This window comes from Westerdykella ornata (assembly GCF_010094085.1).
Source record: "Westerdykella ornata strain CBS 379.55 unplaced genomic scaffold EI97scaffold_1, whole genome shotgun sequence".
In the NCBI taxonomy this organism is placed as follows: domain Eukaryota; kingdom Fungi; phylum Ascomycota; class Dothideomycetes; order Pleosporales; family Sporormiaceae; genus Westerdykella; species Westerdykella ornata.
The window spans coordinates 305581-329624 of NW_022986851.1; the positions used below are offsets into that span (position 1 = coordinate 305581).

Genomic DNA, 24044 nt, shown 5'->3' on the forward strand with positions numbered 1-24044 from the left:
TGGAGATGTGATTTCCTCTTCCTACGAATGCGTCCGCAATGGACCCGACATTTTGCAGCTATTCCAATGCCCAAGCCACGCATTGATCCCGCACACGCTATCCACTGGATTGTGGATTGGGATGGCACCCTGACCACTCGCGACACCTTGGACGCACTCGTCCATGTGGCATCCCGAGCAAAAAGCGAAACCGCAGTCCTTGAAGCCTGGAGGCGCATTACCTCGGCCTACCTCTCCGATCATGCCTCGACCTTGAAGGCTCTTTTTCCGAACGGCACGCTCCCTTCTACAGTCGTGGCAGAGCGCTCACTGCTCGAGAAGCTGAAAGCCGTTGAACGACGTAGCTTGGACCGGGTGATACAGGCTGGCTTGTTCAAGGACCTGAACACGTCGATCATGGAAAAGGGGGGCAGTGAGTGTGTGAAGGGTGGAGAGGTGCGAATCCGGACGGGAGCGTCTGAGTGCTTGAGGCATATCCGCAAGCGTATCGAGAGACACGGGTACGATCTGGATGCAATCGACGTCCTCAGTGCGAACTGGAGCCAATACTTCATCTTGGGCTGTCTGAAGGCCACACTTGACGACGCCGGGCTTCAAGGGAGCGTGGCGGGTACGGACGAGAGCGTATGTCGGACGGCAGACTTCAACCCTGCACCGCTTCGCGGTGATCATGACGTTCCCAGCAAGGTTGAGCAGAAGTGGGGGCTCTGTCGCCATGCGGAGCTACGGGCGTTATACACCAAGTACCCCGACTACCGGACAAAGTGCGACTTGTTGGACCAGTTGCCCTTCGTATCCATCTACGCGAACGAACTGGTCTTTTCGAACAGCGCCACGCAGGACTCGTCTCATCAGCTCTTGTCCAGCGCAGACAAACTTGCGTATCTGCAGAATCTGCGGTTGTCCAACCCGTATACCATGCGGCCCATCCCGGTTGTATACATTGGAGACAGCTGGACGGATTTCGAGTCTCTCCTGGCGGCAGACTTGGGCATCTGCATACGCGACGACCCACTAGGGTCGTCTCAGGCTACGCTAAAGGACAGTTTTGAGAGATTGAGCATTGAGTGTCCGCATATCACGGAGTGGGAAAAGTGCGGAGAATGGAGCGTGGTATGGGCGAGGGGGTTTGATGAGATCTTGAAGTGGGTGAAGGAGTGCCTTGATGGGTGAAGGTCGAGGACGGGATTGAGGGTCAGTATCCCATGGAAGCCATTATTCGGTTGTCTCCAGCACTGATGTATATGCATATACAAGCAGCGTCGTCACATTTATCTCGGACACAGACGTACTCAGACGGTGCTGTACTACAGTATCCAGAAGTTTCGGCCGCGCTGCACGCCCTTGACGCCCAACGACCGGTCATCCGCACATTCTTGTCCGCAATCCTACCACAAAGTCTCAACATCTCTACTCCGTACCACCTGGAACAATTGATGCCGCGCTCCGATCCTCCAGCGCCTATTCCCGACCCTCCGCGCGCTAGCTCCGAAATGGTCAAGAAGGATTGCATCCGTGTCCAATCAGCAGGCCAGCAACGCGAACGCGAGCTCGGGCACTAGCGCATCCGCACCTTGTCGCCAGGGTTGTTGCCAACGTCGAAGCTTTTCGAGTCAAGTCCAGCCTCGTTTTGGCCAGAGCCGGGCCTGGGCAAGGCTGCCGGATTGCCGAGTCCAACAGAAGGATGAAGCCAGAAGCCTAGGGTAGGACGAGGATATATAACAGCCCGGGGCCCCGGAAGAGGAGGGGAATATGGGGAAAATTTTGTTCGTCTTCGGTTTCTACAGTGTACAGTTCTTTTTGAACCTTCTTCGGCAGCTGTAACCAACTTTGAAGGAGTTATTGGAGAGGCACGTTGAAGAGAGAGGATTGAGCTGCCGAGGTCAAAGGCTACCACGGAACTTTGACTACCAGAGCCTTCTGGTGAGTGACACCCTATCCTACCAGATGAGAGGAGACATGGAATCGCAAAATCAACAGCAGTGTGCTAATCACCCGACTCGACAGTGATCCACCACCTCACCATGGCAACTCCGGGCACTTTCTCCAACCCCCCGCGCGAGGACTTGGACTTGGACGAGAAGGCGCGCGAAGCATACGAACAAGGACATGATGTCGACTTCACGGACCCTAATGCTCACACCTCTGTGGCCCAGGATGTTGATCTGGAGAAGGGCGTCCCAAGCAAAGTCGGCTCGACGAACAGCGACGAGCGGACCTTGAATGGAGATGCACATGCTGGAGAGGGCGAGGTACCAGAAGAGATAGATCCAAACATCGTCGACTGGGATGGCCCCGATGACCCAGAGAATCCGCAAAACTGGCCCGAGAGGAAGAAGTGGAGCATGATCGCTGCCCTGGCTGCTGTCACGCTCGTCACTCCTCTTGGATCATCCTTTTTCGCACCCGGCGTCCCACATGTCATGGCTGCCTTCCATGAAACCTCGAACCTCATGGCCTCCTGGGTCGTCTCCATCTACGTCCTGGGCTTCGCTATAGGGCCCCTAATCATCGCTCCACTCTCCGAACTCTACGGCCGCTTCTGGATCTACAACATTTGCAACGTCGTCTTTGTCCTCTTCACCCTTGCCTGTGGCTTGAGCACAAGCATGGGCATGCTGACGGCCTTCCGCTTTCTTGCAGGTTGCTCGGGCGCCGCCCCCTTGACCCTTGGTGGCGGCACCATAGCAGACATGTTCCCCCGCGAGAAGCGTGCGGGTGCAATGGCCATCTGGGGCATGGGACCGCTCATCGGACCCGTCGTCGGTCCCGTAGCCGCAGGCTTTCTCGTCGACGCAAAAGGCTGGCGTTGGGTCTTCTACGTGCTGGCCATCTGCTCCGGCGCCTTCTCCCTCCTCCTCCTCACCTTCAGCCGCGAGACCTATGCTCCCACCCTGCTCGAACGCAAGGCCGCTCGCCTCCGAAAGGAAACGGGCAACCCCCACCTGCGCTCCAAAATGGCGCTCGACATTCCTCCCCGCGAAGTCTTCATCCGCGCCATCGTCCGCCCCATGAAGATGCTCTTCTTCTCCCCCATCGTGCTCCTCATGTCCCTCTACGTCGCCGTCAACTACGGCGTCCTCTACCTCCTCTTCACCACCATCACCTTTGTCTTCCAGAAGCAATACCGCTTCTCCTCGTCCATGGTCGGCCTCTCCTTCCTCGGCTCGGGCATCGGCATGCTCGCCGGCATGGTGGTCCTGGGCATCCTCTCGGACAAGATCATCCAGAAGAAGATCGCCAAAGGCCAAGTCAAGCCCGAACACCGTCTCCCCATCATCCTCACCCTGCCCGGCGGCGTCGCATTACCGATTGGCATCTTCATCTACGGCTGGACCGCCTACTACAAGGTGCACTGGATCGTGCCCATCATCGGGACGGCCTTTGTCGGCCTGGGCAACCTGACGAGCATGATGACGATCCAGACGTATCTCGTCGATGCCTTTACGATCCACGCGGCGAGCGCCATTGCCGCGAATACGGTCCTGAGGAGTGTGTTTGGAGCCGTGCTGCCTCTCTGCGGACTCAGCATGTACGATTCGCTGGGGCTGGGCTGGGGGAACAGTCTACTGGGCTTCATTGCGTTGGCGTTGATTCCGGTGCCCGTCCTGTTCCGCATGTATGGGGAGAGGATCCGGACGAATCCGCGGTTCCAGGTCAAGTTGTAGGAAAGTTCACGTTCATACGCACACAGGGTTTCCTCTTACATTTCTTTTGACGGGTACATGCATAGGCATTAGCAGGCGTTGGCTATGGGCACGGAGACTGTGATATTATTTGTGCCACGCTCCTCTTGTACAAGATGGTGTAACTTATGACGTGTGTATATACCCCTTGCCTCGTTTATTCAATTCTTAAACATTTGTCTTTATAATCTCATCGTGTATCCTCTTTCTAGGCAGGGAAAGACCTTCCAGCATCACACATCTGATGCATCACGTCACTAGTGAAGGAAGAAAGATGCTTCCAGGGGCAGGTAAAAGGTATAGGGTAGGATATGGCATTGTATGCGAACCCAATATATGAATAAAGGGTCGATGAATGAATCCTCTTCTCCTGTCTACTGTGTCCTCCAGAATCCCGCCAGTACTCGACACGCCCGGATACTCTCACCTCCCCAAATCCACCCCAAGGCGTAACCAACGAACAAAACAAGTGCAAGGGCGCCATTGCCAAAGATCCAGGAATGATTTCCATGCCCAAAACAGAGATTCCAACTCCTCAACCCATCCATGGTGTTCCCATCGAATCCGCAACCAAGTTATTTTCCGCGCCCAACACCGTACAGGAACCGGAAAAAAGAGGTGGTATCCAACTCATCATACGCTTGCTCGGGAGCGTGAGTAAAGCAGAGCATCAACATGCCGTCGTGTCCTCTAAAAAGAACATAGGAAAAAGTGGATAGGGTAATGTAAAATAGAGGATGCGTGAACCCATAGAGAGGAAGAAGGGTACTAAGTCTGTGGATAGCGAGTAGCGAGCGACAGTAGATCGGATCGCCTGGACCCGAAGGCATTATTAAGTGCAGGTAAACGTGAATTCTCGTACGACGACGTTTTTGATCACTATGCACTTGCCTCACTCAACCCTCCTCCTCTTCCCCCTCGGTGCCGGGTCGATCTGGGGCGGCGCAAACCGTCCCTCGATGGGTGTGCTCGTCGCGCTATGGCTATACGTGACCGTCCTCGTAACCACCTCACGTACACTCACGCGCCTCGTCCGTCCTGTCTTCTTGCCCTCCAAGTCCCATGGCTTGGGGCTCGCAGCGGAATAAGGCGACGTGATGCTGTGCGCGCTGCCGGGTGAGCGCACGCCAGGCGAGCGCACGGTCGAGGGTGAGTAGGGGGACTGCGGGATGTAGAGGCGCGGGGTGCGTGCGGATTGGGGACGGGTGAAAGGGGACGGGGGCGGGATGGTGACGGTGTGGAGTTTGGTTGGGGGCGCCGACATGGGGGGTTCGGGTTGCTGTTGTTGTTGCAGCTGTTGTTGCTTTTGTTGTGGCGGTTGTTGGTGGCAATGCTGATGTTGGTGTTGGGAGTCTTTCTGTTGACACGACTTCTCCTTGTCGCAGTTGCAGCAGCTGCTTGACCTTGAGGATGCGCGTGATGTGGTCTTGTCTGCGGGTCCGGAGGTGGAGGTGAAGGAGCTGGAGCTGGCCGAGGTGGAGGAGGAAGAGGCCGACGGGATGGAGGTGGGACGGTTGCCTTCGAAGACGAACCTGGTGCTGGCACTGGAAGGGAGGGGGCTCATGATGGCCGGAGACAAAGTCTTGAGGAAGTCCAGGTAGGCGCTGGGCGGGGTGATTGGCGTCTTCAGCGACTCCTCGCGCTTGATGAAGGTTGGGGTTGAGGCAGAGTGAACCATGGGAGATCGCAGCTCGGAGGGATAAGTTGCAGACAGCGGCGTCTTGAGAGTGGACAAGGCCGGCTTGGAGTCGGTAGAAGCGGCCATGGCGGAGAGCAAGAGATGCCGGTGTGTACTAACAACGAGAGACTGTAGACGTTTCCGACTCGTGGTGACGTAGGTATCCCCAAGTGAATGAGGAGGTGGTCGAGCTGTGCCACTGTCCAGAAGAGGTGTCTATGTCGGGTTCAAAAAGGAACCCAGGCGGCAGCAAGCAAAGACACAACTTGGGGCCGCCGGGGTGGGCGACGACTTTTATTATTGCGGGCACGGCAGGTTGTCTCGTTGGTAGGAGGCCGTGGGCGTGGTGGTGGTCGACCTTGTTTCTTCCTTCTAATAATAAACGCTGGCGCTTAAGGGAGGGCGACTGGACGCGGGGCTGAGCGAGGGTGAACCGTGAACCGTGAACGAAACGGAGCGAACGGGGGGGTCCTGTGAGTGATGCAAAACAACCGCCCGACCAGGGATGCGACACGGCAAATCAAACGTCGCAGAAGCGCCCCTTCGAAGCGCCGACGAGTGGCAGACTGTGCGCAGGCCGTGAAACGTGCGTGTGATTTGCGCTGAGGCCGTGCAGCTGTGCTGGCGCCGAGTGCTGAATGGCCTCCTGATTGGAAGGGGGTTTTGGCCCAAGAGCTGGCTGCGAAGGATGCGGATGCGGGCCTTGCGGGAGGCTGCGACAAGAGAGGGCGGCCAATACGGATAGCCTCCTAGACGGGACGGTGAGACACAGGAGCTGGAGAGACAGCTGATGAGTCCTGACCGGCGGGACCGGGTGGGTGGACTGCGGACAGGGTCGTGAGGGTTGAAAGGAAACGAAGAGCCGTCTGGGGAATACTGCCAGAGTACTCCGAAGGATATCTGTATGTACAGTGAATGGAAACCGGACTGAAGAACCTCGAAGCCTGCGCATCCTTTTGCTTCCCTTTATGTCGACACAACCGCTGGCCGAACCCGTCGTCTCTATTTTCGAACTTCGACCAGATACTCGCGCGAGTTGCCCGCCACACATCTCCCATCCAGCAACCACCCGTTTGGCCAACAGTCCAACACCGCTCCCCCTAGCGTTTGCTCCTCCTCACTGCGCGCGCCTGCCATGACCCAGCGCCTGGCCCCCGCCGAGACAGAGGAAGGGTCGTTTGAAACCGGCCAGCTAACTTGCTCCTCACAGGTCAAACAGGTCTCCTGGGCCCTCCTCATGATACCAAATCTGACCAGCGCTTACCTCCGCACTCCCCCATCCACTGCATCGTCAACCCCTCTGGGTCCGATGAGGTCTCGTCCTACCCTGCCCATACCCTCGTCGTCGCGTGGCTCTGCTATATTTGTCCCTCCATAGGACCCAGAGAAGCGCCTGCTGCACAACATCTGCCATGTGTGATGCGGTGACGGGATCTTGTAGACGACCAGAAGAAACCCCCCGCGCGCCGTCCAACAGCTATGTTTAGAAGCCCGAATGGAATGCGAGATAGAAAAACAACCCGAGACCGGCTTGCATAGACGCTCCCGCCGTTTCAGCCCACGAGAGCCCACAATCGCGAGTCGTGCTCAACCTCATCATCCAGGAACGGGTGCACTGCATCCCCGACAGCAATGGTAGGATACTGAGCCGCGGGGCTCACTGCGCCGTCCATAGCAATGTGACATGTATGTTCGCCAAAGTAGACTCGCCCATCGAACCGGCGCGTTTTCGAGAGCGTCACGAATGGCTCCTGGTTCCTCTCTGCCGTCTGCTGGTCCACACATACCATCTGGCAGCGGCGGCAAGGGCCCAGAATATCAAAGTACTGCTCTCCAATCTTTAGGTGCCGCCAGTGATCTTCTGCGTACGGCTGCTCCACCCCAGACAGAGACTCCAAATTCTCCGCAACCACAATGTTCGCTCGGAAGACGTCAGCTTGCGCCGCTTTGCCGCCCTCTGCTTTAATTAGCTCGTTCAGACGGTTGAGGCTGGACCGCGATATCGTAAGGATCGGGCTCTCATTCGACAGTAGTATGGGCATTGGAACCCTTGCTCCCAGCGCTTGCGGTGTGGAATCGGGAAAGGCGCCGGGTATGTGCATATTCGGTTCCTTTTCAGGCTTCTGTAGATGCGCTTTAGTGTGCCTGGACGATGTTTCTGAGCTGTTCCTGTTACTCAGGGCAGGAAACCGGGCGAGATGACAGGCCACCCCGAGAGCTTGACTGAAGAATGCTGCTATCTTGTCTGACTTGTACTTCTTTGCTCTGATGGCATCGCCGCAGACCTTGGCATGTGAATCCGTGTACGTCGACACGTCAGAAAACATACGCGGGTCGGCGGAGAGCGGAATGGTGACCTCGTGCTCATCAACAAGCCTTCTCAGAGGTGGCGCCAGCTCCACGCGCAAGAGTCCCGCCTCCAAGTCGATACTTGGCCGGATAAGAGCCATCTTCGGATAGCGCTTCTGGCTCAGAGCCGCACCAGTGCCCTGGTGAACGAGGCACCATTCGCGGTCCCAGGCAAGGCCCTCACGCCGCACTTCCCATGCCACTCCGCGGGGTACGCTCCATCCTGCACAGCTCTTGACTGGATATATCGTCAAGCTTTCCACGTGCAGGTTACTCGGTGTTGGTGGCTCTACCCTCAGTGCCGCTACTGGCAACACTGCCTCGGATTTGCTTCCTTGCACGAAGAACTCGCGCACAAAGTCGACAAATGAGACCACATCCTCTAGAACACTCATCGCCCCGAGGCTGACTCGAATCATCCCGGTTGGTTTGCCTCGGATGGTGTCGTTTTCGTTGCCGCACCGCTGTCCTGCGGAGAAATTGTCTCTCATCTCCCATGGCGCCAACCCAAGAGACGACGCAACGCCGCCTGGGTTGCAGAGCCCGCCGGTCCGCAGCTGGAAACTCTTCACGGCGGCAAGCTTCTCGACTTCTGCGTTGCTGACCCAGCCGCCAAGGGGGTTCCTGAGGTTGAATGCCACAATGGGACCCTGGCTATTCGCATCGCCGTACGTCGATGTACTGCCCTTGTATACCTGACAGACGGCCTCGCCATTCCCATGACGCAAAGACGTGAGGCCTTCGTAGAGCTTCGCCACTAGGAGCGTCGTATGTCGCGACACGCGTTCCAGCGAACCATACAGCTCCTCATGAACGGACATAGCCGCATCCAAAGCCATTATGCTATGAATAGGCAACGTCCCATCCTCCAACTTCTCATGCAACGAATCCGACTTCTTAGCATGCCACTGTTCCTGCACGCACACCACCATCTCGACCGTGCCTCCCCCAAAATAGCGGCGTCTGCCAAAAACAGTCCCCGCCTCTTTCCGCACAATCAAAGCGCCCAAATCCGGGAAACCGAACATCTTGTACAGACTCAGAACCGTGAAGTCGGGCGCAGCGTCCACGTCACTTAGGTCCAGCGGCGAGGTGGAAACGAGAGCTGCGGCATCCAATAGCGTGTATACAGCTCTGCCCTTGCTCGTGCGTATGCGGCGCGTCCAGGCCAGCGGCAGCCGTCGCCCATTCATGTTTGACTGAGCTGGGTAGGCGAAGAGCCCTGGAAGTGCTTCAGCGCCAGGCTCCTTAATCCAGTCTTCCACGTCCTGGTCAGAGGTAAAACATCGGGAGTCTTTGGCTGATTCCCGTACGCCAATAAGACTGGTATGTGAGTCCATGTGGTATCCATACCAAAACCCGTCCCCATTGTCCCTGAAAGCTTCCATGACCAGCTTGATTCCCGCAGTGGCATTTGCAACGAATATAACGTCGAACTCTTCCGGATCCGCCTTGAACATTCCGAGGAGCCTCAGTCTCACATCTTCGATACGGCGAGTAGTCAACTGGGAGGAACTGGATGCTGAATGTGGATTTCCGTACAGGTTGGATAGCATATCCGCTGAGAAGCGTTCGATGGCCGATTTAGCATACAGAGTGGTCCCGGCATGGTCGAGATACGTCGTGCCTGCGTCTTCTATCAGATTTGAGGTTCTCAAAAACCGGTTTGCGGCATACCACGCAGCATAGGATGTTCGCGGAGGCGAAACTCCTCGACCGCTTGGTGGTATTCTCCGCACTCATGCTCCTTCATTCTAGCACCGCGTGTATCCATCTGTCAAGACTCCTAGCCACAGTCCATCAAGATCCAAAAGACTTGAACAGGTAAGGGTTCCATTCGCAATCGTAGACTTAGCTTGCGAAAGTGGGGTGGATGGCAAATGGTCGCTGGCAGGTGATAACGGCCACCTCCGATGTCCGCACGGGAAGCCCAACAGATGGAAGGTGAGCACAGAATGAACGGGTAGCCGGCTGATCGGAATTCGTCGGTACTGAAGTATCAATACGCAATTCTGCAGGGTGGATGCAATAAAGGGCAAGCTTCCTTTCTCGGGTTCTGCCACATTGCTCCCTCGAAGACATGGGCCTTTGCGCACGGGCCTCACCCAACTTCACATGCATGCTGTTGATCAGCAGACTTTATGAAGGTGCAAACACCATAGAAACGCACGAGAGCAGAGTATAGCATTGAAACAGCTGCTATAAGATGGACGACTATCCAGTGTCCTGACCCAAACAACGAAGATATTCCTTGCCAGGACCTCGCCAGCGGAATACGGCCAAACGCCCACTCAACCTCGTTAACCTCCCTCTTCAGCAGATCTTGCAATTTCCTGCATAGTCCCATTCTGACACGCCCAGCCTGCCTTGGAGCGTCCCGATATCTATAAGCCCATAAAGCTAGTGATCATTCAAGCTGGCAGATCGAAGATGTCGCGAGTGTAGTCGACGTCGGGAGCATAGTACATGCGGATACCCAAACCGAAGATATACAGGCGGGCATTCTGAGCGATGTGGAGCGCCAATTCCTCGCTTTCGAACTGGATCGAGGCGGCCTGAGTGCCATTCTTCGGGTGGCGAGCTTCCTTCATTTGAACAGTGCAACTAGAAGTGATGCAATCAGTCATGCCCATGACAGAGAGATGAAGCAAGTACTTACAATCCGTACGGTTCGAACGCACGCCTCACGTCCTCCCAATCGGCATCAGCCGCGATATTCGTAACAATGATTCTGCGTCTCTTGTACTGCTCCACCGTCACTGACATGGCCTTCTTGAGCTCTTCTTCACACTTGGCGACGTATGCGGCTTTCTCTGCCTCCCACTTGGCCTGATATTCGGCAGTGAAGTCCGCCCAAAGCATGTGGATCCTTTCGGCAGCCCAAGTGCGCGCGTAATCGAAGTCGAAGCCTTGTTTTGCCAGCTCAATTGCGACGACGTCGGCGTCCAGCTCAATTGGCCTCGGCTGGTGCTGCTGTTCAGTATGGTTGAGCAATGCATTGACGTCTTTGTGAAAGATAGACGAGGGTGGCAGCCTCGGATATCACCGGAGAGAAGGCCTACTTACACGGAGGGGGGTGGGGGAGTCGGCACCGCAGCCAAAGAGGGCGGCGCGGAGGCGGTTCTCCATGGCGCTGAGCGCCTCTTGAGCCTCATCCTCGAGGCCAGTCCCGGGCTCCGAAAGGAGCACCTTCTCGGTCTCACGGCGAGATCCCTCGCCCATGGGAGCCTTGAGGCTGCCCATTGTGAGGCCGTGAGGCCCCACTACCACCTTGGTGGCGAAGAGGATGCTCATGGCTATGCTCCGGTTAGCTGTAGGCGACTTGGAGTGGAGAGGTACCTACTGATAGAGATTGATTATGGATTCGAAAAACTATTCCGCGTTAAAAGCAGTGAGCAACGCGCAGCAACAATAAGGAAACTTACGAAGTAACGGTGGTGGTTGCGGAAGGAGGGGAAGGCGTTTGTTGGGAGGGGAAGGCCTTATAAGTCGTTGCTGGAGGCCCGGGCGTACCTCTCCTCCAATGGACCCAAATGTGAAGGCAGGTTTAACAAACGCGCCGAACTGTCTCCAGAGATTCACCTAGCTGTGTATTGTACCTCCGATATACGTCATGATGAATACGGGTTTGGTTATGAAGCACTCTCCGCGTGCAGCATTTCGTCTTCTCTTTACGCTTGGGATAATAGGCTGCACCGCTGTGTCATGCAGCCATATCCGCCTGGTACAGGGTGGAATAGATAGAATCTTTTCCCAGTGACGAATATGCGAATTGAAGAGAAAAAATAAGTGAGACACAGAAGAGAGCTTTACAATCAATAAGAAAAACTAGATACGAATCACTTACTACCAAGCAGAACTTCGGGAAATGAACTACCTCCTGAAACTGATTCCCGCCGTAGTAAAGGGCATGATGGCGTACATAGACTTCGTTTCGGAGGAGGAAAGTGCGAATTTCCGGGCAGAAAGAAGCGAGACGTGGTAAGAAGCTTTGCAATCAGGCCAAGAGAGTATATATGAATCACTTCCCACCAAGCAAAACTTCAAAAATGAAACCATCTCTCAAAGTCCATTGCCGCCATGGGAAAAGGGCATGGTGGGATGAATGAATCTGTTCCGGCGAACAAAAGTACATATTGAAAAGAGTAAAGGAAGTGAAGACAGGAAGAGGAAGTTCTCCAGTCAGGACGCGAAACCCTAACTGAATCACAGATCATCAAGCCAAGCCTCAAGATGAAACCACCCTGTGAAGCTCATACCATCCTATAAAAGAGCATGACCCAAACCTCATGCACAGAGCAATAAGCAAACAATACATACCTAACGCTAGCCCACCTTTTCCTATCCATTCCAGACCCCAAACCCAAAAGCGGTACACCCAGTACACAGAAAGTAATCCGCTATTGCCTCTTCTTCCCGGTCCTCTTCTCCTCCGCCATTCGATCCATTTCCTCCATCTCCCTCTCCTCCTTCCTCAGCGCATACCATTGCCCGGCCTGCAACACCAAAACGCCCACCAGCACAAGCGCCAAGATCGTGTTACTAGCCGCGAACACCCTCAGCGTATCTTCACGGCTGATGTAGTCGTTTTCCTCCCCTTCCGCGAGTTGATCCTCCGGAACCGCGCCATAGATGCCCGCCGTCACAACACGGAACCCCTTCACGATATTGGTGAGGTAGACGAGGATGCCAGCGAAGTACAGCACCAGCGACGCGCCATCGAACAGGTAATTAGCCTCGGTTGCGCGGTACAATTTCGTCAGGAAGCCCACCAGGCCGGTACCGATTGCGATGTGCAGGATGCGCGAGATGATGGGCGGTGATGCGTACAGGAATTTGATGTGGTCTTCGAGAATGTTGAAGTAGATGTCCCGGTTAGGCGGCGTGGTCCAGAGGACGTTGTAGTCGTAGGGGAAGGAGGAGAAGAGGATGCCTAGGAAGAAGCATGTGGCTGTGGTGGATTCGTGTTAGTGTGTGAAGCTAGAAGAGCTATTGGGAGGGGAAACGCTCACGGCCGATGATGAGGAAAGTAGCAAAAGAATCTGTTTTGCTGGCCATTTTTGGTACCACGCGAATGTTGGGAGGAATGCTATGTTCAGCCTTGTTTGGGGGGAGGCTTGGATTGATAGTACTTCCAAGCCCTGGAGGTTGTAAGACGGCAGAATCTATTAATCCTTTTCGGGAAAGTGAAGGAAGCGGGCTTGGCACTCTGCTTTGCCTCGAGTAGGGCAGGTAGAACCGGAGAAGGAGCCAAAGTCCGTCGCAATAACCTTGGAGATGCTTGCCAGAGAAATAATCAAGTTGTTGGCGCTTCTTCCTGATTATGGGATAACAGCACGCATGAAAATTGTATTATCCATAAGTGTGCCTGGCAAACATAGCATGCGAATCGCGCTAGCTATCAAGCTATAGCTACATCGCCCTACACTTGATTTGCACGAAGTCCACATAGTTACTATCCTTTGTTTATTTGGGCTTTGGGGTGTAGAAGTGTCTTCTCAGCATGGTGAAGAAGTCGTTCATGCTTTGTAAAGCTGTTGATATTACTATCCCTTACAAGCCAGGACTGGTATATTTGATATCCCTGACCTGGAAATCACCGTAGCCATTTTCGTCAAACTTCGCCCTCTCTCACACTCTACACCACAAACCCACCACTATTCTTCTGCCTCGGCTCCCCTGCTGCCTCAAACGTCCCATTCCTCAACCTTCTCAGCCCCTGCGCCGTACTCTGGCCCGGCGCAACCCACGTAACATTACTCCCCAGCTCCTTCAAAAAGGCAGTCGTCCCATTGTCAAATCCGTATTCGAAGCTCACCTGCGCCGGAACCAACTGGTCGTGGATTCTCGGCTTGGCCAGCGCTTCCGGCACGGTGAGATGGCCGTCGAGAATGTGCAGGAGGTTTTGGATTGTGGAGGTGATGATGCGGGAACCGCCAGCGGCGCCGATGGCGACGTAGAAGGTGTTGAGGAGGGTGCGGTTGGAGCGCGTGGGGTGCTCGACTATGACCGGGGAGATGGAGCTGAGGGGGCGTTTTCCGGGGCGGATGAAGTTGGCGGGACTGGGGATGTAACCGAAGGCGTTGGTTGTGTTTGGGATGCTGAAGTCCTGTGCATTCTGTCAGTCTTGACAGATCTTTCAAGGACATGGCCTACTCACATTCATCTCGTTGTTCATGATAATACCCGTCTCAGGGACTATGAGCTTGCTCCCGAACAGGAGATTGACCGTTGTAGTCAGCGAGATCGCCAGACCGGTATAATCCGCTGTGACCACATGGCTCGTTCCGGGGGTATCGAGACTCTCCAGGCCCTCAGGGTCGTAGTAGCTCACGTCGAAAGTGGCCGTGTCGCTGATCTTCCTTCTGATCTCTTTCGCTGTCTCCTCCGAGATCATCTGGTTCTGGAATTTGTCAATGCCCTCGAGGAAAAGTGGATCTCCGAGCTGAGTACGCTGGCCGTAGGCAAATCTCATTGCTTCGTCGAGTCGATGTGTCGTAATGTTGATCTGCTCCGGATCTCCCACCCCGGAGTACCCTTCCATGATCTTCAACGCTGCCAGAGCCACATTCCCTCCGCTGGGTGCACTACAGCTGGTGAGCTTGTAGTCTCGGTACTTGATCGTCGAAGGCTTCCGGATGGCCACTGTGTAGTTCTTCAAGTCTTCCAGAGTCATGGTTCCGTTATTCGCCTGCAAAGCCTTGATAGTCGCCTCAGCAATTGGGCCCTCGTAGAATGCATCAGCTCCTTCACGTGCAATCGTGTCTAGCGTCTCTGCATATCTCTTCCTCGTAATCGTTTCATTGAGCTTCAGCAGCGTTCCATGGGGCGCAAAGTCCTTTGCCCATTCCGGATCGTGAACAAGGAAGTGCGTTTCATTCGTCTCGGGGACGTTGTTCGTGGCTTGTTTGATGTACTTGACAAGATCCTCGTTGACCCTCCAACCTTGACGTGCAATTTTGACAGCTGGAGAAAGCACAGTGTACCAGGGTAGTTTCCCGTAACGGGAATGGAGGTATTCGAGGCCGCGGAGTTCGCCAGGGACTCCGGATGCAAGACCGCCGGTGATGGATGCTTGCTCATTGTTCTTGTACATATCCTCGAATGCCGCTGCGGGGGCTGTTTCGCGGAAGTCGATGAACTCATATGTCCCGTTGGGAGAGCGGACGAGCATGAAGCCCCCGCCGCCGATACCTGTGGAGGATTAATGAGAGCGTGATTCCGCCATGTCCGGCTTTCTGCGAATGGAACTTTTCGAAGTGCTGTGGCCCGTTCATGGGATCCGCTTACTCGACGCAGAAACAAGGAGATCAATCACGCGACAAAATGCGCAGAGCAAAAGAATTCTGGTAAGAAGAAGATGACTTCCTCACTCACCCGAGTGATACATGCCCACAACCCCAACGCAAGCCACCGTACCAACCATAGCATCCGCAGCATTCCCCCCCAACTCCAGCAAACTCGTGCCTACACGACTACAAATATCGCTCTCCGAAGCCACAGCGCCCAAATGTCCCGCCTCTTTCGGCCGTGGCGGCGAATGCGGATACCCTGGACATGGCTTCTCAATCGGGCTACCAAACGTGACCGCGACTTGCAGCGTCAAAAGACTGGTGAGGTATCGAGACGCCGAGGCAAGCATGGTCGCTGGAGAGGGCAAATGCTGTCGAGGAATCTGGGAGAGAAAGTCCGGGAGCGGACTCATGATTTTATTTTATTATATTTCCCTGCTGCACGAGCGTTCCCTCTGGCTGGATGCGAGCCCGTCGACCAGGGTTCCCGTTGGGATTGACGGTTCCCGCGTGCAACTCGTGTAACGCGCGACCTGATTTGGCAACTCCAGAGTTGCCGATATGGATGCAGGAACAGAGCACGAGTATGGCTTGCGGAATTGCATCATCGGGGTGGTGTTGGGGTTTTGTTTGCTGACCGGTTACTGGGAAGGGATGCGGGGGTGTAGATCCGCATGGTGGTGGTGGGGTTATCTATCTTAAAGCTGAGATAGCGAAGACAAGCTCGGTATGAAGAAGAACGCTGGACATTTGTCGTTGCTACGCCAGAGATGCGCTGTATTCTTCTGGCTCGCCGTGCAGAAGGGCGTCCCCCGTAGCAGGTTAAGCCATGGTTCCAGGATTCAAGATTTGGCTGACCTGAAGCATTGTCGCTCTTCTTCCCACGGCGTTCCTCTGGTTATCCGCCTGCCTTTGTGAGACTAGTCGAAGTGGGTCCATTTGCGGGTTTATTAGTCCCAGGATCGAGAGACTTTGATACCATCTCTGTTATTCTCCGACTTTTCACGGTGGTTATGCAAGAGTGTTGGACAATCTCCCATCATTCGGGCTTCTGGAGTCTTGTGCTGGAGGAACGACGGTAGTAAACCGTAAATTGTCTCCTGTTCTGGTCCAGGCGGGTTGATCAGTTGTGAAGTTTTACTATCCATGGGTATCTTACAGAGCTCTAATCAAGCTTTTCCCCCCACTCTGCCTTCTCTTCCACTGCCTTATCCTCTCGCAGTGTACTCGTGGCGATCTCACTCTGATCACCAGCCTTTCGGAACACCGCCTGCATCCAGCAACGATACATCTTAAGTCTCCGCTGGCGATTCACCAACATGCGCCTGTCAACACCCATGTGGACGACTTCGAATGATGGTGTAGCGTCCAGTTTCCCGTCTTCCGTCGCATTCGTGGCTTCCTGATCATCAGGGTCATCGCCACCGTCTTGAAGCTCAAGCTTCCCGAGTTTGTCTTCGAGTAGTGCGTCCCCCTCACTTTTCTTACCGGTGATGATCCTTCCATGCTTGTCTCGCTCCCCGCCCCAGATGTTCTCCAATTCTTCCTTCTCGAAGAAATAGACTCTTGTCCCATCACCCCTGACATAGAAGTTCTCCGCCATCCACCTTCCCTTCTTGAACCGCACCTGCGCCAGATCCCCCCTGCCGTAGTCTCGGAATAACACTTGCCCTCCCGGCTTCAGCACCCTCCAGATATTCTTGACAGCCTGATCCCACTGTTTCGGACTCAGCGCTGAGAAAATGAAGATCATAAGCACGACATCTACGCTGCCCTCTTCGACGCCGGGCGGCAATCCAGCGTTTTCGCTGTCGGGAGATGCTGCGACATCCCATACATCGGCTTGGATGAACCTCTCATCGTAGGCTTCGTTCGCTCGAATGACCTCGACTGCCTTCTTCGAGAAATCGCATGCATGGATTTTCAACCCGGCGTTCTTGTTCTTGGCTAAGATGGGAAACGCGCTGTTCCCGGCACCAGCCCCAACCTCCAGTATCTTCGCCGGCGGAGAATCCTCCTTTGTAACCTGGTCCAGTATTGGAAACTCCTGGGCGAGCCATTTCCGATTCTTGAAAAAGTTGGCTCGATTGTTCTTGTAGAACAAGTTCCAGAATTTCTCCGGCTGTGCATTATAGCGCTCACGGTCCTTCTCGGACACGGGTTCGGCACGCTGCTTCTCGTATTGCTGTTCGATAAAAGCGTTGTACGAAGGGTCGACGGTGACGTGATCCCAGGCGTTGAATTCGAAGATGTCGTCGCCTTCCTCGAGATAGCGCGAGCCAAAGGCAAAAGGATCGGTACGCTTCTGGTTATTGGAAGGAGAATGGGACCGTGCCGAGGGGTTGCGGATAGGAGCAAAGGAGGCGGGCACTCCGTACGCGTCCGATTCGGGGAGTGGTTCTGTGGAGGGAGTGGAGGTCGAGGTCGGTGGACTTGTTGCTCCTGACGCAGGGCTTTGCACCGAATGCGGTATTGGGTCCACTGTGACTGCATAGCGTATGTGTTCCATTGACTTGCTGAGCTGCTGTCTCGGATGGGCTTTCTGTGTGACAGAATTATCTGTCTGTGAGAATGTAGTGTCCATGATTTTCAATATCAGTGCCAAGTTTCCACGAATAGCATGAAATATTGGATATCTCTTTGTGTGTTTTGAACTGGCGGCAAATGTGGCCAAGTGTTGTGGTCAATGAGTGATGAGGGAACCCTGACGGTTGATTCTGCTGTATAGATGGTGGGGAGAAATTCGAAATTCCTTCCCCTCTCTTATCGATAGCGGGCAACCCCTGGACGACCCGAACAACCTAAACGAATTGAGAATAGCGGGATCGACGAACTCCCCGATTGTTCGACATTCGTCAGAGGCCGACCGACCGACCGACAGTTTGACTATCCACTGGGCAATTGCCTGCATAACAACTCTGACTTTCGTTTATCCACATCTTTACTACATAATAATGCGCTCCTTGAACTGCGAAACCATGTTACTGAACGGCCATTAACCATTCTTGTTTTTCACTCTTTAGCTCGCTCACCGCCTAAACTGCGCTCCTCCGCTCCGATTTTCTCCACCACTGAAGGAACATTCTGAAGGAACATTCTGAAGGAACATTCTGAAGGAACATTCTGAAGGAACATTTGCTCCACCATGTCCACAGCCAAACTCCTCCCTCGCTCTCGTCCTCTCCCCTCTCTGTCCCGTCTCAATCTCCATCAATCTCCCCGACGAACCTTCCTCCCGAACCCCTCCGCCATCCTCTCCCCGCTCACCAGCGGTGCCCCCCAAACCCTCACGACAACCCGCACCCTGCCCTATCCCTCTACACCAATATACACAGTAATATCCGACATCCAATCGTACTCCCAATTCCTCCCCTACTGCCTCTCTTCCACCGTCACCAAATGGTCCGCCCCAGACAAAACATACAATAAGCGTTGGCCCAGCGAGGGCAAGTTAGAAGTGGGATGGAAAGGTATCACCGAGTCGTTTACCACGCGCGTCTTCTGCATACCGGGCCAAGTCGTCGAGAGTATCGGCGGGTCAGCAGTATCGAGTCTTCCGTCGCATGCGATAGCGCATCATACAACAGAACAGGAGCGAAGGCATGCGGGAGAAGAGGAGGAGCGACTATTGTCGCATTTGCTGTCGAGATGGGAGCTTACGCCGCTGGGACAAAATGCGATGAAGGTGACCTTGGCGCTGGAATTCGCGTTTGCGAACCCGATTTATTCGGCACTGAGTGCGGGCGCGGCACCTAAGGTAGCGGATATCATGGTCAAGGCATTTGAAGATAGGGTGAGGGAGGTGGTGGAGCGGGATCCGGGGCTGCTGCGTAGGAGGTTAGGGGACGTGGAAGCAGGGGCTGGGTGTCCAAGTTGAGACGATGGCTGAAGAGAGGGATTTGAGGACCATGCTGTACCGCACTTGTTGCTCACTTCCGAGGTTCAAGTAAAGGTTAGACGGCAAGGGCAGTCAGAGGGCAAGATATGTTCGTATTGTATGAGTGTTTTGAGAGTGGGGAGGATATGTAACATAACGAAGCAGAGCATTTGGACATATAGTCCAAGGGTAGCGATAGAGAATATAGTGCAGGATAGTTCTGCTTATAGAAGTTGATTAGAATACATAGAATTAGAATACTTAGAATGCTCATTGCACAGTCTTTTCTTTGCTGTATCCACAGTTTTACGAAAATCCACCGGATCAGGGGACTTGCCTGATCCTGTATTCTCATGCAGCTATGTCAATCAATACGCAGCTGCCGGATAGGCATTCAAAGACTACAAATCAAATTCCATTCGTCGCGCATGCTATCTAGGTACTCACCCCACCAGCGCATCCCTGCCGCCCCTCCGCGCCCCTCACCCATAGATGGCACAATCGCAGGACATTTTTCCCTTCCATACACACCCCCAGCTGTTCCCCAGACGACCTTTCGAGACAGGTACTAGAAGCAAAAGGTTTTCTTTTTTAGAACACAAAGCTAATCATTGAACAGGATTATATCAGAACCTCTCCAGAATGGTCCTCGAATCCATCCGCTATACGCGCGGCTCCCTCAGCATCCTCGACCAACTGCTGCTCCCCCACCAAACCCACTACGACCCCATCTACTCGTCGACCGACGCCTGGCATGCGATCCGCAGCATGCGCACGCGCGGCGCGCCAGCCATCGCCATCGTCGCCGCCCTAGGCCTCGCCGTCGAGCTGACCAACATGAAGATCTCGCCCATCGCCGAGGAGGTCGCCATCTTCATCCTCGAGAAATTGGACTACTTGGTGACGAGCCGGCCCACGGCGGTGAATCTGGCGGATGCGGCGCGGAAGCTGACGAGGAGGGTTGTCGACGAGAAGGCGAGGGAGGGGGCGACGGGGGAGAGTGTGAGGGACGTGTATGTGACGGCGGCGGAGAAGATGTTGGTGGATGACGTGAGGGATAATGAGGCGATTGGGGATCATGGGGCGAAGTGGATAGTCGAGAAGACGGAGGCTGGCGCGAGGGGTCAAGTGAGCGTGTTGACGCATTGTAATACTGGGTAAGGCATGCCATTCTCAAGAGTGGTAAGAGCAGTAACTGATGTAGCTGATAGGTCTCTTGCTACGGCTGGATATGGCACTGCCCTGGGTGTCATACGGTCGCTACATAAGAAGGGTGCGCTGAAGCATGCTTTCTGCTCCGAGACGCGGCCGTATAACCAAGGCTCGAGACTGACGGCTTATGAACTGGTGCACGACGAGATACCGGCCACCCTGATCACAGACTCGATGGCAGCGGCACTCCTGCGCCAAAAAGGGCGCGAGATGAACATCGCAGCCATTGTAGTAGGCGCCGACAGAGTTGCCGCGAACGGCGACACGGCCAACAAGATTGGCACCTATTCTCTGGCTATATTAGCCAGGCATCACGGAGTCAAGTTCCTGGTAGCAGCGCCACGGACGACCATTGACCTGAACACGGAGAGTGGAGAGAAGATCGTCATTGAAGAGCGGCCTGGAAAGGAAGTAACGCTTGTCAAGGGGCCGCGCTTCGATGGGGTGTCGCTGGATTTGAACGTGGTCGAGACTATAAGCATTGCTGCGAGCGGCATCGATGTGTGGAATCCCGCTTTCGATGTGACTCCGGCGGCACTCATTGATGGAATCATCACTGAAGTCGGGGTGGTGGAGAAGGATGCTCATGGTGTGTTCCATCTGGATGAGATTTTCAAGATTGAGGGCGATGAGCTTAAGCCATCGACCATTGGAGGTATATGAGCAGGAGCCAGGACAAGATGATCCGGTCCCCTCTGACGGTCTCTCCTTAGGCCGCCTTTGAACCAAACACGCCGGCGATTGAAATGTCGGCTCTGCAGAGCAGGATAGTAGCCGTCTTGGCCGATCCCGGTCGTCGCTCTGCCATGCTGAACGTTCACAGGGGTATATGTAGAGTCGTCCAGAACTCCATAGCACATGTGGAGTAAGAGAAAGACGGTCGATGCGCTCTCACACCGGGTCCGCCCCAGGCTTTGAAGTAGCGCTGTCGACATTGTCTTGCTTTGATTCTCTCTGCTCTGTCCTCTTGCGGTCCTCTTCGTCTGCCTTCGCTAGCAGCTCTTCAATCTTCTTTTCCAACGCATCGAGGTGGTTCTCCAGGGCAGCAGCTGTTCGCTCACCCCGCGCGAGGTCCTGGAATGCCTTCAAGAAAAGTTAGCCTGCATTATCTATGACATGTCCGCAATTGCGCCCACTTTTGTGAAATCGGGCTCCTCATGGGAACCCTGTTCTCCGTTCTGCCCACTCGCCATGATGTTTATGGGCAGAGTGCAGTGCAGTCGATGCATCGCAATCCCACCACTTGACTTGCCAAGACACTAGCCGCCTCCGAACCTCGAAATATTTTGGATATCGCTGTACCAGGCACCACAACCAGCAAATCACTTGTAAGAGCCGTACTTTTACAAATCCGTGCCTTACGGTGCCCGAGATGGTCAGAGCCTTGTTGAAGCTTCGCGGACGTTGCTAACATGGAGCAGTCGTACAACAACCCCACCCAGATTTTCGCCGAAGACGTGACGGAGGAGAAGGGCGAGAATGCGCGTCTCTCGGCGTTTGTGGGAGCTATTGCTGTGGGAGACCTCGTTAAAAGCACGCTGGGTCCCAAGGGTATGGATAAGATATTACAGTCTGCGTAAGTAATGGTCGAAGGGTACCGGCATTGAGACGAAGCTCTAATGTTCCAAACCACAGCTCGACTGGCGAGATCATGGTCACAAACGACGGAGCTACGATCCTGAAATCGATTGCACTGGACAACGCCGCCGCGAAAGTCTTGGTCAATATATCGAAGGTGCAGGACGACGAAGTGGGTGACGGAACGACTTCGGTTACGGTGCTAGCTGCGGAGCTCCTGCGCGAGGCGGAGAAGTTGGTTGATCAGAAGATACATCCCCAGACGATCATCGAGGGCTTCCGGATAGCGAGTCATGCAGCCTTGCAAGCGTTGGAGAAGACGGCGGTGGATCACAGCGGGGACGAGAACGCATTCAGGAAAGACCTCGAAGCCATTGCGAGGACGACGCTCAGCTCCAAGGTCCTGAGCCAGGATAGGACGCACTTTGCCAAGCTGGCTACGGATGCGGTGCTGAGGATGAAGGGGTCGACCGATCTCACGCACATTCAGATCATCAAGAAGGCGGGAGGCAAGCTCAAGGACTCGTATCTGGACGAGGGATTCATTCTGGACAAGAAGTTTGGTGTCAACCAGCCGAAGCGGATAGAGAACGCCAAGATTCTTGTTGCAAACACGGCAATGGACACGGACAAGATCAAGATCTTTGGTGCGCGGATGAAGGTGGACTCCACGGGCAAGCTCGCCGAGTTGGAGAAGGCGGAACGGGAAAAGATGAAAGCAAAGGTGGAGCGGATCAAGGCACATGGGGTCAACTGCTTCGTCAATCGTCAGCTGATCTACAATTGGCCCGAGCAGCTCTTCGCAGACGCGGGCATCTCGTCGATTGAGCATGCCGACTTTGACGGCGTGGAGCGGTTGGCATTGGTCACGGGCGGCGAGATCACGTCGACGTTTGACCACCCGGAAAATGTGCAGCTTGGCCACTGCGACCTCATTGAGGAAATCATCATTGGAGAGGACACGCTGATCAAGTTCTCGGGAGTGGCGGCAGGCCGGGCATGCACCATTGTGCTCCGGGGAGCTACCGAGCAGCTGCTCGACGAGGCGGAGCGGTCGCTGCACGATGCTCTTGCAGTGCTTTCACAGACGGTCAAGGAGCCCCGGACGACGCTGGGAGGCGGATGTGCAGAGATGAACATGGCCAAGGCGGTTGCAGAGGCGGCGCAGAAGGTGGCGGGCAAGAAGGCGCTGGCGGTAGAGGCCTTCTCGAGGGCTCTGCAGCAACTGCCCACGATCCTGGCCGACAATGCGGGCTTCGACTCTAGCGAGCTCGTCACGCGGCTCCGCAAGGCCGTCTACTCTGGCCTGACGAGCTCGGGGCTGGATCTCCTGACGCCGGGAGGGGGCATCGCAGACATGAGGGAGCTGGGGGTGATTGAAAGCTACAAGCTGAAGCGCGCGGTTGTCTCGTCGGCGTCTGAGGCTGCAGAGGTACGTGCACCGTTGAAGATGATGTGATTGCAAGCGTGATATGGGACGCAAAAGAACTAACAGTAGCATAGTTATTGCTTCGGGTAGACAACATCATCCGCAGTGCACCTAGGAGACGGGAGCGGGTGTAGATAGAGGGAGGGGGTTGCACTCGCATAGAGAGCGAGGAGGGAGGGTACAGCGGGAGATGGGTTGGATGTGGTTCCGCATCGATTACGGATGTACTGTGTACAGTGACGACGACAAAGTATTATTGTACGGTTTATCACCGACCAGCGACTCTTCTGAATCTGCTGTTCTGAATCTGCACCCATTGTTTAACAAGTACTCCCTCCCAAGACGCATCCTCACCGTCGTCGCCTGTGCAAAATTACATGCTTGTCCATGGGTAGGCAGGGTAAGCACACGACAGGTTTAGCCCAGCTTACGAGACATGACACAAGGTCGGACGCAAAGGAGGGCAAAGTTTCATCCGCGTGTTTCATCCCCGCAGTGGATGAAATCTTTGAGGATGGGATTGGTGTGCGAGGGAGTTTGAACGGCGTACGGGCTAGGAGCACCTACAAGTACACAGTGCACAATAGGGTCACGATGCATGGTACAAATCTTGGGAAACCATGACCTTCTACAGCCTTCTCTGCCGTGAATAGACACACCTCGCTGGTCCCGGTGCGCAAGACCGCGTGTCATGGTTCTGTCGCACGACAGCCACCGGCAAAGACCTCTTTTCCCTGCAAAGGCCCGCCATCTCACTGAATGTGCCGAGTATGTACACGGATACAATGATGATATACCGCGACAAATCCCTTCTCCCGTCCTCTCTTCACCCACAAGACCTTCCAGCGGCATCCAGCGGCCACCAGCGTCGGGAACTAGCCAAGGCGACCCGAAGAGGCAAGGCGTGGTTATCCAGTCGTTCCTTCCTGAATCCTTCGCGACT

The 24044-nt window shown here is 54.8% G+C and overlaps 14 protein-coding genes across 14 annotated transcripts; 6 read left to right on the forward strand and 8 right to left on the reverse strand.

Annotated features, from left to right (window-relative positions):
• Window positions 1-66: 66 nt before the first annotated feature.
• EI97DRAFT_446900 (uncharacterized protein) lies at window positions 67-1173 on the forward strand (the record flags this gene model as incomplete). Its single annotated transcript, XM_033800063.1, has 2 exons — window positions 67-624; window positions 784-1173. The coding sequence occupies 2 exons, from the start codon at window positions 67-69 to the stop codon at window positions 1171-1173; spliced, it is 948 nt and encodes a 315-aa protein (XP_033658220.1).
• A 417-nt stretch (window positions 1174-1590) lies between these two features.
• EI97DRAFT_5606 (MFS general substrate transporter) lies at window positions 1591-3955 on the forward strand. Its single transcript, XM_033802916.1, has 2 exons — window positions 1591-1923; window positions 2008-3955. The coding sequence occupies exon 2, from the start codon at window positions 2025-2027 to the stop codon at window positions 3666-3668; it is 1644 nt and encodes a 547-aa protein (XP_033658221.1). The 5' UTR covers window positions 1591-1923; window positions 2008-2024; the 3' UTR covers window positions 3669-3955.
• A 508-nt stretch (window positions 3956-4463) lies between these two features.
• On the reverse strand, window positions 4464-5668 carry EI97DRAFT_5594 (uncharacterized protein). The gene has a single exon (XM_033802915.1). It carries the CDS (start codon window positions 5449-5451, stop codon window positions 4579-4581), a length of 873 nt encoding a protein of 290 aa, XP_033658222.1. The 5' UTR covers window positions 5452-5668; the 3' UTR covers window positions 4464-4578.
• On the reverse strand, window positions 5668-6666 carry EI97DRAFT_5576 (uncharacterized protein). The gene has a single exon (XM_033802913.1). It carries the CDS (start codon window positions 6413-6415, stop codon window positions 5885-5887), a length of 531 nt encoding a protein of 176 aa, XP_033658223.1. The 5' UTR covers window positions 6416-6666; the 3' UTR covers window positions 5668-5884.
• Window positions 6667-9753, reverse strand: EI97DRAFT_5583 (PLP-dependent transferase). Its single transcript, XM_033802914.1, has 2 exons — window positions 9391-9753; window positions 6667-9340 (listed from the first exon to the last, which is right to left on the reverse strand). Exons 1-2 carry the CDS (start codon window positions 9485-9487, stop codon window positions 6918-6920), a joined length of 2520 nt encoding a protein of 839 aa, XP_033658224.1. The 5' UTR covers window positions 9488-9753; the 3' UTR covers window positions 6667-6917.
• A 360-nt stretch (window positions 9754-10113) lies between these two features.
• EI97DRAFT_5650 (uncharacterized protein) lies at window positions 10114-11346 on the reverse strand. Its single transcript, XM_033802918.1, has 5 exons — window positions 11139-11346; window positions 11057-11085; window positions 10780-11009; window positions 10373-10677; window positions 10114-10317 (listed from the first exon to the last, which is right to left on the reverse strand). Exons 3-5 carry the CDS (start codon window positions 11005-11007, stop codon window positions 10125-10127), a joined length of 726 nt encoding a protein of 241 aa, XP_033658225.1. The 5' UTR covers window positions 11008-11009; window positions 11057-11085; window positions 11139-11346; the 3' UTR covers window positions 10114-10124.
• Window positions 11347-12113: 767 nt separating this feature from the next.
• EI97DRAFT_367180 (Shr3 amino acid permease chaperone) lies at window positions 12114-12771 on the reverse strand (the record flags this gene model as incomplete). The annotated part of the gene is made up of 2 exons (XM_033795072.1): window positions 12114-12664; window positions 12726-12771. The coding sequence occupies 2 exons, from the start codon at window positions 12769-12771 to the stop codon at window positions 12114-12116; spliced, it is 597 nt and encodes a 198-aa protein (XP_033658226.1).
• Window positions 12772-13148: 377 nt separating this feature from the next.
• EI97DRAFT_428794 (gamma-glutamyltranspeptidase-like protein) lies at window positions 13149-15226 on the reverse strand. The gene is made up of 3 exons (XM_033797290.1): window positions 15091-15226; window positions 13874-14907; window positions 13149-13822 (listed from the first exon to the last, which is right to left on the reverse strand). Exons 1-3 carry the CDS (start codon window positions 15101-15103, stop codon window positions 13352-13354), a joined length of 1518 nt encoding a protein of 505 aa, XP_033658227.1. The 5' UTR covers window positions 15104-15226; the 3' UTR covers window positions 13149-13351.
• A 394-nt stretch (window positions 15227-15620) lies between these two features.
• Window positions 15621-16264, forward strand: EI97DRAFT_5787 (uncharacterized protein). Its single transcript, XM_033802933.1, has 2 exons — window positions 15621-15822; window positions 15870-16264. The coding sequence occupies exons 1-2, from the start codon at window positions 15735-15737 to the stop codon at window positions 16085-16087; spliced, it is 306 nt and encodes a 101-aa protein (XP_033658228.1). The 5' UTR covers window positions 15621-15734; the 3' UTR covers window positions 16088-16264.
• On the reverse strand, window positions 16047-17726 carry EI97DRAFT_5743 (methyltransferase). The gene has a single exon (XM_033802930.1). The coding sequence runs from the start codon at window positions 17587-17589 to the stop codon at window positions 16171-16173; it is 1419 nt and encodes a 472-aa protein (XP_033658229.1). The 5' UTR covers window positions 17590-17726; the 3' UTR covers window positions 16047-16170.
• A 153-nt stretch (window positions 17727-17879) lies between these two features.
• On the forward strand, window positions 17880-19140 carry EI97DRAFT_428797 (uncharacterized protein). Its single transcript, XM_033797291.1, has one exon. The coding sequence runs from the start codon at window positions 18151-18153 to the stop codon at window positions 18880-18882; it is 732 nt and encodes a 243-aa protein (XP_033658230.1). The 5' UTR covers window positions 17880-18150; the 3' UTR covers window positions 18883-19140.
• Window positions 19141-19524: 384 nt separating this feature from the next.
• Window positions 19525-20757, forward strand: EI97DRAFT_368274 (Methylthioribose-1-phosphate isomerase; the record flags this gene model as incomplete). The annotated part of the gene is made up of 2 exons (XM_033795127.1): window positions 19525-20039; window positions 20094-20757. 2 exons carry the CDS (start codon window positions 19525-19527, stop codon window positions 20755-20757), a joined length of 1179 nt encoding a protein of 392 aa, XP_033658231.1.
• Window positions 20758-20985: 228 nt separating this feature from the next.
• Window positions 20986-21287, reverse strand: EI97DRAFT_453946 (uncharacterized protein; the record flags this gene model as incomplete). The annotated part of the gene is made up of 2 exons (XM_033800491.1): window positions 20986-21177; window positions 21231-21287. 2 exons carry the CDS (start codon window positions 21285-21287, stop codon window positions 20986-20988), a joined length of 249 nt encoding a protein of 82 aa, XP_033658232.1.
• On the forward strand, window positions 21143-23404 carry EI97DRAFT_5809 (uncharacterized protein). The gene is made up of 4 exons (XM_033802934.1): window positions 21143-21469; window positions 21516-21670; window positions 21730-23104; window positions 23176-23404. Exons 1-4 carry the CDS (start codon window positions 21467-21469, stop codon window positions 23233-23235), a joined length of 1593 nt encoding a protein of 530 aa, XP_033658233.1. The 5' UTR covers window positions 21143-21466; the 3' UTR covers window positions 23236-23404.
• Window positions 23405-24044: the final 640 nt, after the last annotated feature.